General features: G+C 45.8%; 1 protein-coding gene across 30 annotated transcripts in view; it reads right to left on the bottom strand.

Moving 5' to 3' along the window:
- CELF4 (CUGBP Elav-like family member 4) overlaps positions 1-13,092 on the bottom strand; it is a 678,618-nt gene that overhangs the window by 17,119 nt on the left and 648,407 nt on the right. For 8 of the 30 annotated variants that reach the window (XM_069001348.1, XM_069001355.1, XM_069001346.1 and 5 more), the window contains 3 exons: positions 12,411-12,476; positions 10,680-10,760; positions 4,335-4,418 (listed from right to left, as the gene is read on the bottom strand). In XM_069001348.1, the coding sequence (XP_068857449.1) occupies positions 4,335-4,418; positions 10,680-10,760; positions 12,411-12,476 (231 nt within the window). Of the gene's footprint in view, positions 1-4,274; positions 4,419-10,679; positions 10,761-12,410; positions 12,477-13,092 lie in introns of all 30 variants that reach the window. The other 22 variants (XM_069001361.1, XM_069001367.1, XM_069001359.1 and 19 more) reach the window with 5 other exon arrangements.

Raw genomic sequence — 13,092 nt, 5'->3', positions numbered from 1 at the left:
GAGTGAGACAATGAGTCCTGCTGCGGCCCTTCCATTTCACTGGGAAGTGACGTGCACAGCCCAGTTGGAGAAACATGCTGGCTGCAAAAGGAGTGTGTGGGCAGAGGCTACAATTGTGAGCTGGGCATTGAGTGAAGAACCAGTGAGAGAGGAGAGAAAAGGGCAGAACGGTGAAGAGTCTGAATATAAGAAAGGGGATAGGACAGTGCCTGAGGAGAAACCCAAGGGGGTGCAGATATGGTCAGTGATGAAGGCTCAGGCCACGGGGATAGACAGGGTGTTGGTGAATGGGAAGGAGAAGGATGGTCTGCATTTGGCCATGTTACAGCTGTATCAGTACAGGGACAGGGGAGAAAAAAAAGCCATAGGTTTGAAAAATTATAAGAGAAAATGAAGGATTTGGGTCTAGCCTGGATGTGTGCGGCAGAAGGAAAGTCATAGGCAAAGAAGCCTCCCAGACTAAATTACTTTTTTCAGTGAGAAGTCAGGGTTGTTTCTCAGGCAGTCTTACACAGTAGAGCAGGCAGTCTTGCTAGGGAAAACAACAGACATACTCTGAGGACCTCACATTTTGTATCTGATATTGGTGTTTGCTGTAGCTGGCATTCCTTGCTGCTCCTTGTCAGCCAGGAGGCAGTGGCCTCTAAATTGGGAATGTCAAAGGCTTTCTGACCACAGCATGGTTTCTTTAGCATGTGCAGGTGCTAGTGGTTCTCTGCAGGCTCAGGGACTCCAGAAACCAGGACAAAGGCTTATTTCTGCTCTCATTTTCTTCCTAATACTCCTGTACCTGCCCCAACACTATCCTGCCAGTAGTGGCCAAAAGAGATAAATTTGTGTTCAAAATGCAGGCAAGAATTCAGAGCCAAACAGTAAGGAATAAAACCATAGAATGGTTTGGATTGGAAGGCACCTTCAAGTTCATCAAGTTCCAACCACCCTTGCCCTGTTCAGGGGCTCCTTCCACTAGGCCAGGTTGCTCCCAGCTTCATCCAACCTGGCCTTGGACACTTCCAGGGATGGGACATCCACAGCTTCTCTGGGCAACCTGTTCCAGAGCCTCATCACCCTCACAGTCAAGAATTTTTTCTTGATAGCTAAGCTATATCTCCCTTTTCACTTTAAAGTCATTCCCCCTTGTCCTATCTGAACATGGTATTCTAAAAAGTCCATCTCAGCTCTCTTGCAGCCACTTTAAATACTGGAAGGTGCTATCAGGTTTCCCTGGAGCCTTCTCCAGGCTGAACAACCCCAATTCTCTCAGCCCAATCCTCATAGGAATGGTGATCCAGCCTCCGATCATCCTCGTGGCCCTCCACAATTCTATTTTGACATGCTGTTGTACTGACTTGTTCAGTTTGTGCCAGCTACTTACAGGTTGTTCAATAGTGAGACAAAGGTGACAAATAAAGTTTTTTCTGTTCCCGTGGAAAAAAACATGGTGACATTTTTCTCCATAGAATTTTTAAAGTTTGTCTAAAGCAGGACTTCTTGACAATTTCTTGACAACCTGGGGCTAAACTCTGTTACAGCAATTTATTTGGGATCTGCATAGCAGATATATTTTAAAAGGTCATATAATAGTGGAATATCTTTCTGGGGCCAGACAGAATTGTCCCCCCAGGCTAGCAGTTGGAGAGCTCTAGCTGCACTAAAAAAAAGTGAAATAGAATGCAAATGCTATGTTCTTACATGTTGAGTTTTGGGAAATGTTTAAGGAGAAAGAAGGAATTTTCTTACTTTCAAAGTTAATAAAATCCCTTCTTTTCCTTTAGGAAAAGTAATTTTTTTTTAAATTTAGATTTATTTCCTGAACAAAAATGCCAGCTTCAGTAGACTTAGCAAAACAAATGAAAGGCCTGATTTCCTCTAATACCTTTTACATTTTTACATTGCTTTAAATCTGAAGGTCAGGAGGGTGGGGAGGGTTTGAAAAGCAGTGTAACCTACCTGTGACAGTTGGCTACCTGTGCTTCTGCTATTTCTATCCTTTTGGATGTGGAAGCATAGTCAACATATTTGTCTGAGACCAGCTGTCACAGCAGGCACTCAGCTCTGGGAAACTAGGTGAAATCCAGAGAAAACTGGGACTTGACACCTGGGACCCCAAACTAACTGGATTTGGGTATTTTGTCTCAGAAGCTAATATAAGGTGACTAAGATCCACCAGCAATCTCTAATTCTTTCTTTTACTTGTCTATGTGCCTGAGTCGACACTTCCAAAGGGCACCTTCCTATTTCAGCCTTCGATATCCCACAATAAGTTTTGGAGTTCACTTCATCCATCCAGCTGATGTTTAGCTTCTACCAGTAACTCAGTGCTAAGAAAGATTTTTGCTAAGACCCCTCAATTCTTGCTTAACTCTCAACCTTGATCTCACAGTACCTCAGAAGCAGCCCCAAAACCCTGTCCACAAATGGGGTATGTGTAGTGTCCTCATGAGGCAATTGTAGCCATGAGCCTTTGAACTGAGTGGGGATAAGGCTCATAGATGTCCAGAAGGCATTCTTCCTTGCTGGACTTGTCTCTCACCTCATTTCTCCATTTACTTCTCAGTATGTGGAGAACCAGGCCCAGAATTCCTCTAAATATCGATGACAATTTCACTGCCAAACGTCCATTTCTAATTCATGGATCTCTTTGGAGCATTCGTTTCAGTGTCACCTAGAACTCTGCTGGTCTGCTCAACTTGTTATGAGATTTTATATATCTATATAATTATGTAGATACATAATTTATATATAAAAAGCAGGTGGGCTCTGGATTCATTGGGGCTAATTCACAGGTTTGAGTTCTAATTTGAATTTGCCAACTGCCTCTGTGTGCCAGACTCTTTGTCCTTCATTCCTCTTGTGCTGGAGACTGTAACAACCCAGTGACTCCTGGTGACTGGGAGGGCTGTGTCCCTCTCATCAGGGGTCAGGGTTCCTTCAAACAAAAGGGAAAATAGCCTGTTCAGGCCCTCTGTGGATGGGCAGGAGAAACTGTGCATAGAGAACGGGCACAAAACTCTTGAAGTATTCTCTGACATGCACCATGGGCAGCAAGGGATGAGGTAAGAGATTTGGGAGGTGGGCTGTTCAGGAGGGGAAAGGGGAAGGCAGCATGGAAAGAAAGCATAGTGTGGAGATTGAGAGTGGTTTTAAAATCAAATGAAAACTCCAATGAGTCTTAACTCTGGAAGTTTGCCTGAGAGACAGAGTCCAGATTAGCTGCAAGTAACAGGAAAAGAAAAGCAATAGTTTGTTCTGTTGCACTTCCCAGGGAGGGTCTGCAAGAGGCACAGGACGGCAGAGAATCAAAAATTACAGGTCCCGGTGGTGGGCACATGGCTGTGGGAGATCTTCTGTCCACCAGGTGTGATGGGATCAGATGTGGCAGGGTCCCCATGCTGCCACACTGCCAGAAGGGACCCTTAACAGCCCCAGCTTTGCAAATGGTGGTATCCCAGTGAGAGCCCATACATACATCACCCCATGGCTGTTGGCTGGCTGAGCCCTCCCGTTGTGGGCGCAGCTCAGGGTGTCCCTGCCTGGGGCTCACAGGCAGCTCAGGCTGTGCTCCTTCTCCACCCCAGCTGGTGAGGTTGAACCAGCAGTGAGGCCAGAGCTATGTGATTTGGGTGAAGCTTTCAAACCCAGCCTCTTAGCACAGCCTGTCAGAGGCACAGGGTTACCTCAGCCCATCTGTATCTGCTGGGGTGCTGCCTCAGGTCCAGTGAGCTCAGAGCATGTCTGAATGGTATCCACCAAGCAGCCACCAGAAGACCAGGCTCTCAGCAGATGCTCAGCCCTTATCCGCTGGCAGTCTAAAGCATCACAGATGCAGGAAAGCTGCCCTCACAGCTCTGTCTTCCCTTCAACCCCAGGACCTGTTTCTCCTTTTCCTTAGGTACAGAAATTCCCCTTCTGCAACGTGATCCCTCTGCTGATTTCATCATTTCACCTATGCCCAGCCCCCTCCATTTTGCTCCAGGTGCTTTAATCTTTTCTGCACCCTCCCCACCTCCCCTTACATGGGGGGATATTTTCTGACCCCACCGGTGTCTGCAGCACCTTGCTGCTTGTGAGATGCCAAACCTTCACCTCTAAGCAGCGCACACAACTCTGAGCATGAGACAATCAGGAGAGAAAGAGGGAAGGGGGAAAGTATTGACAGGAGTAAATTGAGAGAAATCATAAAGCTTAAGCAGAAAGAAAGCAGTTTGAAAGGTAAAGTATTCAGAGAAAGCCCTTTCCTGGATGAATCTAATTGTTTTGTTATCTTTACCCACCAAAGCATTTACTTTGGTTTGTCGCCCGATCCACAAACACTTTCGAGGAGATGACATTACCGAAAGGCAGGAACATCTGCATCAGCTCAGCATCCCCAAACTCCTGGGGCAGATGGTAGATAAACAGGTTACAGCCCTCTGGTCCTATCAAGAGAAAAAGAAGACCCATGAATGAAGAGAAATAGGATACAAGAATGCACATGGTGGAGGTTTACTTTGGCATCTTCTCTTTCTGACTGGTGAGTGGTCATGTTAGGAAGCAGCCTGTAGATTCTCGGAGGAATGGACAAAGTAGAAGACCAGGAACTCAAAAAGTCACCTAGACGCTATGGTAACTTCAATAGCTTTCCCAGGACACCAGGACAAAATCTAGAGAGAGAGGAATGCACCAGCACATGTGGCCATGGAAAGAACAGAGGGGAGGAATAAGAACACAAAGAATGAAAGAATATGGTTCATAGATTTTCTTTGTTCCTCATAATCTTATATAATCTGTAGAATTTTGGGTGACCCACACTATCTCTTGCCTCTTCCCAGAGTCTGCATGCACAAGTTCCGTTATCCTTCTTGAATCTGTGTGATGGCAATAACATCACACAGATGATGATAATAAGCAGAAAGGTACGCACAAACCCACAGGCTCATCTTGTTTTGTAGAATTTTACATTCATTTCCCCAGCCTGACTCAGCCTGAAGACCCCCCCAGATCTGGACAGTTAGGCCATGTCCTCCACTGTAGAGGGCTCTCTGCAGGAGAGATTTTAGGTGGATTTAAATCCAAATTATGAGACAAGAGGGATTGGCTTTTTTGCCTCAATCCTGTAACATATAATCTTACCGATTTCAGAGGGTGCTTTGGAAAACATCCAGAGAGGAGTCTTTAGCTGGAATGTGAAGTTAAAGCAGAGACCCTCAAAAAATATTCTGTTGAAATTGTATTTTGGGGCAGAAGGGGGCAAACCTGCCTCTGGTCAAATAGCCTAGAATGTAACTTTTCAACCTGACTTTTATTTTTATGCACACTATCCTTGAGCAACAGTCAAAAAGGGGCAGGTGTGTCCAAGTGGTTTTGTTAAAAAAATTCAACATTTAAAACCTTTGCAGTGTTCTACGGCAGAAAACAGTATAGTTTGATGAGACAGGGATTGTTTTTTTCATTGTTTTATTTCTAAAGGTACTTCCAGCTGCTGCCCAGCTCTGCACTGACCTCGACAGGTAACTCCAGGTCTGCTTGACTCAGAGGAGTCGAGATGAAGGGGATACGTTGTGTGCCCTTTGCCAAAAGGGTTAGAGGTGAGAGAGAAGGAGGGTTTCCTCCTTTCCTCTAGCCCATGTGTCTACAACCCTGTGACCTGACTCAGTCAACTTTCCCCTTTTTACGTCTGGGGCACAGTGTGGGGAAGGAAAGGGTTTTTTAATACTCTCGTTTTCTTCATCAGGGCATAATTACAGTGTCATAACACAGCAAATTACAACTTTGCCTTTCCTGTTAGGGAGAGGAGTTCGCCTAGATGCTCCCACCTTTTATTACCCATTACTCATCCCCCCGGCTGGCAAGAGAAGTACGGCAAAGTCAGGATTCTGGCAGATGCCCATTTAAAGCTCATTAAAATTCCTGGGCCTCAGCATGATTGAAGTCACAGGCTCTCCACATTTCCTTTTGGATTAATGGAAAATGAAGCCCTAATGAATATTTGCTAAGCACAATTTTCCCCACTAATTTGCTAAAAGGACTGTCATGAAGGAACAGCTGATCCTTTGCATCTTGTGCATTTCCTAAAGGTCATGAGGATGGTAACAGGGTTTCTTCCAAATGGGGGGGATAGTAGTATGGTGGGATAATTAACTAATTAGGCACCCGGTCATCTGCTTAGCTAAATTACTTTTGAACCTCAGTGGCCCATAATCAGGCTCCCCTATTTCATGCCAAGCTTTTCCAGCTTCCCCCCACCTCCCGTCTGCCTCTTCTTTAGTCTTCTCACTGAGCAACTATCCCTTTTCCAATCCTTGCTGCCATCCATTTCCACACAATATAGAGTTATTGGCATAATAAGCTAGATATGAAACAGTCTGAAAGTGTTAAACAAACACTAACCCCCTTAGGTGTCTGTTAAAATTGAGAAAATTCTGCCCAGGAGCAGACCACGGTCCAGAATAACAGGGAAAATTTCATTCCTTCATCTGAACGTGCCCCAGAGCACTTCTGCTGTGGGATTTGAGATCCACATTATAATAAAATGGGTAAAATTTTGGCTTTGCTGCAGTTGGTGGCAAAATTCCCACTGACATCACCAGAGCCAGCAGTTTGCACTGTAAAACTGGCCAATTCTTTCAAAAATACCAGCTGCATTTCCTGGGGTCTTGGATGTGTTGTGCATGAGTAGGGATTCTGCCTGTGTGTGCTGAGAAACACCTACCAAGGCATAAGGCAGACCAGGAGGCACACAACTTTAACTGCACCACCTTTAGGCTGGGCTCAAGGAGAGAAAAACCCTTAGTTCACCCTGAAATCAACTTTTCCTCACACAACTAAGAGAGCAAGAGGAAGATACCAGGGAGGGTGAGAAAAAGCAGGGACCATTCTCAAAGACCAACTCCACTCTAAAATGCGCCTGAGAAACCTGTGCAGTGGCTTCCCCTACTGACTCAGGCATTCAAGGCCAAACTGACTTTGTTCCCAACTACAGAGGGGTTTTTCCTAACTACTGATGCTGAAAACGCCACTTGATTCTGAGAAAAAAAAAAAATTGGGATAGTTCGATTAGTTTTGTCACCTTCACATATGAAATTTCTGCCATTAGAATTTAACAAGTGATTTTTTGTTAAATTCTTCTGTAAGTTACTTGTCACAGTCAGAGCCCTTGGTAAAGAACTCACAAAACATGATCTGTTTGCCTCAGCCCTCATAGCTTTTATTTTTTTTTTTTTTTTTTTTTTTTTTTTTTTTTTGCCTGATTCAGGTTACTTTGGGCACTCCATGGAAGACTGTGTGTTTGTGTGTACGGCTGTCTCGTTGTATACTTATGCATATTTTTAAGAAACCAAAGACAAGATCATAAGGAAGAAATTCTTTACTATGGAAGTGATGAGACACTGGCACAGGTTGCCCAGAGAAGTTGTGGATGCCCCATCCCTGGCAGTGTTCAAGGCTGGGGGGAGTGGAGCTCTGAGAAAACTGGTCCAGTGGAAGGTACCCCTGTCCATGGCAGGGAGTTGGAACTAGAGGGTCTTTAATGTCCCTTCCAACCCAAAATATTTTATGATTCCATTTGTTGTTCATCTCAGAATGCTTTAAAGATCTTAGTTGGTTCTCAGTGCACAAATGCAGTGAGTTCTATCTAAGGGACTTGCTCAGGATACTGCAACAACAGAAAAACCACAGCTGGTATGGAAAAACCTTATTGAAGACTCCAACTCTCTTTCTGGGGAAAAGGTTCTTGTTTTGGACAGTTTTCAATGGGTTATTGGGGATCATCATACTTGGAAGTTCAGGGCCAAATACAGTAATAAAATTATTTACTACAGGCTTTATTTTTGTTTTCAAAAGGGCTGTAGTGCAGCTTGAAATCTAACCCCCATGAAACACCATCAGAGAAAATGAAGTTTCATTTCAACACTGATGTCTGCCACGGCTCTTGGTTTTATGACATGTATACATATTATGACATATATGCATTTCTGTTCATTTATATACAAGAAGCACAGTTAGCCTTGATTTGGACAAGAAGGCAAGGAGAGCTTTAAGGACTGCACAGTTTATGGATGTTCTGTAGATTACAGGCAAACCATGCTGGATAATGGAAAAACCTGTGACTGAGGGCACAGAACCACATGGTTGGTTCAGCTTGGTTGGACCTGAGCTACGCCATTGATAAGCCATTGCTCTGCCTGTGCTCCTCACACTTGAGCTCATTGCCAGTTTTTTAGCACAGGGACAGCTGCAGACTCAACCTCTCTTTGCGTGCCCATCAACATCAGTGAACTCCATATACGTGTTCTGACATCAGCTGTCCATCATTGCACCCCAGCACCAGGAGGCAATTGCATGAGGAAAGGCTATGATGAGGCTTGATTTCCAGCAGTAATTAAAACTGGGCTGTCCCATGAGGTTGTATGAAGTCAGGCTGCAGCACTATGGTCAGCTGGACACCTCACCTCTACAGCAAACACTGAGAGGTTGCAATTTCTTTGTCTCTTCTGCATCTGCTTGCCCAGTATGTTTGAGCACAGCACAGATAAGAGCTGCAAACTTGTACCACAAAGTTGTACTTCCGAGTTTCAGAAACTACATCAAGATGAGTGATACCATACAAACTTAAAAATCACCTCCAAGTTTTGTGTGGTTGACATAGCCTGAATCAAGATTTTTATCTTAAGCTTTGATAGTTTTGGATCTGTTCCACCCTATGTGCCCTGTCAGCTGCAGTAGTCTCAGCGCTCATGTGGAAGTGATGACTCATCTCTACAGGAATGTTGCAGCAGCAAAACGTCCCGGGCTTGTTATCCAGTGGGGATCCAGGAGTGGAGAGCTAAGATTGTTATTAACAATGTGATCACTGGTGTTACGGTGGTGCTAGGGCTGGTTCACTAATGAATCAGTGTTTGTGCACATCCTTGCTAGCCTAAAGTACTCTCCTCAGCACTGAGCATTGTTATTACTATTGTTAGACTTCCCTCTGGCTGTGTTTTCCGGTTAAATGTTAGAGACGCTTAAAGGTCTTGACCCTCTGCTAAAGGAGAGTGTTGTGCTTTAGAGAATTTTTCTCTAGCAAGAAGCAGAGAAAGCCACAGGCTCTCAGCGGTGCAGGAAAATGAGGGACACTGGGAATGGCAACCTGCATTGGACTGGTGGTTCACCTCATGCTGCTGGTCCCCCAACCATGCTCATTCTCAATGCCTGCTGCTTACAGGAAGGAGCAGAGTTATAACTTGTCCACTGGGTGACACTCACTCCTAACCCACAGAGACACACTACGCCTTGTGAACCCAGGGGTCTTCAGGCAGAGGGTCTTCAAAGTGTGCACCACATCTTTCCCCTGCTTCTGGTGGTTCCTGGCACAGCGCTTTGCTGAGCAATGATCTGCTCGCCATTTTGTCCTGTGCTTAATCTAGCCCCAGTAAGTAACAAAAAGCAAAGTCCTTCAGCATGGGGGAAACATCTCTGTAATGATACGATAGGTCTGTGCATCTGTTCTCACAGCAGGCACATGTACTAGAGCTAATCAGGAGCTGGAAGTTGTGTTCCCCAGGAAATTCTGACATAGGAAAAAATTAATTCCAAATTAGATGGAAATGACAACATTTCTAATTTTCTTACAAAATGAGATTTCTCCCCCAAAGTAGTTTTGGATCATCAGAATGCTTTAGTTTGATAGTGTAATCTAGATTAATTTCATTCTGACTCTTACACAGTATTAAAATATTAAATGTAATTACATACATATAATAACACATATAATATAGAATACGTCTGAATTAGTGATCTAATAGAGGATAAAATTTAAAATGTAACTATTTAAAATGAGAGTTGCTAAGCTGGAGCACCTGACTTTAATGTCTCACTTAGGCAAGCAGTCCCCTCCTTCTTGTCAAAAGGAAGCAGTGGACTCCTTGGAGGACAACTGGAATGGAACCACCCAAGTGGGTTTCCTCTGAGGATTCCCCTGCTCCCCACTGACTGTAAAGGAAATATTACATGGCACAGTTTTCTCCCAAGGCATTTACATGCAAAAATGTTAGATTCACCTCTCCTTACTCTTCATGTCTTCTGTGAAGCCATCCAGTCCTGTGGAGTAGATTACCCAGGCAACTCTCATAGTCATTGCAAAGAAATAGGAACTTTTACTGTATGATTTTTCTCATCCTGATAGCGATTGTGCTCTACAAGGTCTGATTGCTGTTTCCAGATTATCAATGGAGGCTGAAAGGCTGAAAGGACTAGATCAGCTACTCTAAACAGCAAGGCCTTGTTCTCCAAATAGAAGGTGTCTGAAATGACATTACTGGCTTTTAATAAAGGGCCACTAGTGCTTTGTTTCCTGTAAAGCTCTTTATTCCAATACAATTGCATTTTTATCTGCATTCTTGTTGCTTGTCTCGAGCAGAGGCCCCCACTGGACGTTAATGGCTATGTTGCTAGGTGGTCTTTCCATGTCCCATGCACACCAGCACGCTCTCCTCCCTGGAGACTGAAGAGATCTCATCAGCAATTCCCCACATGGATGTTCCTCCATAGTACCGTTGGTGGCAGTGACATCGTGCCACATGTGGAAATGCAGAAAAACCAGTGGACCAGGGATTCAAAGCAACTGGGTGTTTAATGGACACTCTTGGTGCATGAGGAGGGAAACCAATGAGGTGGGATGGCTTGCTGGGGTCACAAAGGAGGATATCACTTTTACTCACCTTCTCTCTGTTGCTGTGGGATCATGGGAGGTGGCTGTGGGAACGCTTGGCTAATCTGGCCATAAGCAGCAGGATAAGCAGCTACAGGGGGGAGAAAGGGAAAGAAGAAAGAAGGACAGATTTCAGTGCTGGGAAGCAAGGAGCTTTCTCTCCAAACCACCACACCAAGCTAGACGTGGGCTTTGCCCCTGTGTTTTGGGTCTGTGAAGGGCCATCTTGTGGAGCCTGAGGTGTGGCATAAGAGCCATGGTCATGCTTCAGGAGGTGCCGCAGGGCCCTGAGCGTCCTCCCTCCCTCCATCTCTGTCAGCAGTGGCACCCAGGGCAGCCATGCAGTGTAAAAGGGTGCTCTGCTGAGACCACTCCCAGCAGAGATATGCAACCATTCCAGCTGGTGAGACAAAACACCTTCAGGCACGAGCTCAGTGCAGAGATGCTCATGCTGACAGCCATGCGCAGAGCATGTGCACACCTTTCCCCTACGTCATCTCTGGCACCCTGATTAACTCCCATGCTCATAAAAACAGTGCACATGTGTGTTTCCCCACTTCATATGCTCACAGGCTGTATAGACACTGTTGCACGTACACTCTCGGATATACATTTTCTTTCACGCCCATAGAGACTTCCTCTCTCTCACACAAACACAGCAGAAACAGTGAGCCACAATTAAACAATTTTCTCCATCTCAGCTCCCCCACCAAGCAAACAAGGGGAGCCATTCACTACCACAGATGGTAGATGATGTGCCTTGCTGCTAAAAATACAGAGTATGGGTCGCCTGCAAGACCAGAGCGAAGAGGATAGGGGCCATGTGTGTGCTGAGGGGTTAATTAACAGCTCAAAGGGTTGAGTTGCTTCCCATCTATCAAACCTCACAAGCAATAAATGACAATAACTAAAACACCGGCAAATGAAGCCCTACATGGAGAATTAAATTAAGTTTCCAGATACAGTGCTGACACGAGATAATAGCCATTCCTCAGCGGGAACCCATGATTGCTCCAGTTACCACAGGAAATAATGACTTTGGGGTGGCAGCTTCCTCGCAACGTTGGCCATGGACACCTCGTGAGGGGAGGCTGAACACAGCAGGGTCGTGGTCTGCACCAGGTCACTTTGGCTGGTGTCAGTCCATCAACTGCAAAGGAGCTGCTCAGCATACAGGACACACAACTGGAGGCTGACCCATGGGGCGCTGTGGTGAAATCTGCTGAGAAGCAGGGGAAATGTCTGGATAGCTCTTAAGCAAGGCTCACACTGACTAACTGGGGCATGGCCAGCAGACACACCCTAAAAGAAAGGGTGTGGTGCAGGCATTCCATACCCTTCCAGGCACAGCAGCAGTAGGTCTGCAGGGTGTGGCTGCCCATCTTCCCTCTTTGCTGCAGCACTCAGGGGACCTATGTTAGAAAGTGGCCTCCAAAGCAGTGGCCTGATTTTGCACTTGTTCACTGTGCTAAGGCAGACCAGACATGGTTGTGCTGATGAAGCTTCACTGAGGTGCAGGTCAGTGGGAGCCTTTCCCTGGGAAATGGAGGAGGTTGTCTCCTCAGTGAGAGAAGACCCTAGGTATCTCGATGTTGTTGCAAATTGAATCTGGGAGTCTGTGGCCTCCAGCTTGTTCCTGTATCAGTAAAAACCTCCCTTCCCTCAGCCCCCTGAGGTGTGTTCAGAGGGTAATGGCTTAAGAGAAGAGAAAGGTTTATTGGGAGAAAGTGTTAATACTAACGACCTGCGTACTGCTGCACTCCAGCGTAGGCTTGCTGCAAGGGGTCTGCTGCAGTGGGGCTCTGTGCTGTGGAGACACAAGAGAGACAAGGAATTAAGGGGTTAAAACATAATAGGCACTCTCCCCTTATCTTTTATCATCAATATGTGTTATGAAACAGGCAGACCCAGGGGCTGAGGGTTGAAGAGGAGCAGCTCACTCGCCCTATGGACAGGAATGCGGAGAACCCCCCAGGATGGCTAAGACGGGTCTGTCCCCCAGCCATCACCCTGTGAGACCTTGGAGCAGAGGACAAATAAACCTCTCTCCTCATTTCCCAAGCTTTAATTATGGATCTGCACTGATCATGCAGATTTTTGGCACTAATCAACCCCAAAGAACCCTCATCTTAAGCCAGGACTAACACTGTGCTAGGTGCTGTGCAAACTCAGATCTCAGTGACAGCTACAGTCACATGAAACTTTCAATCAGAGCAGAAAACAACAGGGGCATAGCAGGAGGAAGGAGAAGAGAACAAAGCAATGGCTCCTGTCATCCCCACATCCCTTCGAGGGGCTGTGTTGCTGCCAGGCAGCCCCCAGTGAGAGAGAAGAAGCTGCATGGAGGGGAGGGGGACACCACTTCTCTGCTCCAGGGAGGATGCTGTGAATCTCTGCATAAGGCATGCAGTCTCTTGCTGGCT

Source organism: Aphelocoma coerulescens, assembly GCF_041296385.1.
Source record: "Aphelocoma coerulescens isolate FSJ_1873_10779 chromosome Z unlocalized genomic scaffold, UR_Acoe_1.0 ChrZ, whole genome shotgun sequence".
Classification (NCBI taxonomy): domain Eukaryota; kingdom Metazoa; phylum Chordata; class Aves; order Passeriformes; family Corvidae; genus Aphelocoma; species Aphelocoma coerulescens.
This window is presented reverse-complemented; position numbering and strand designations above follow the sequence as displayed.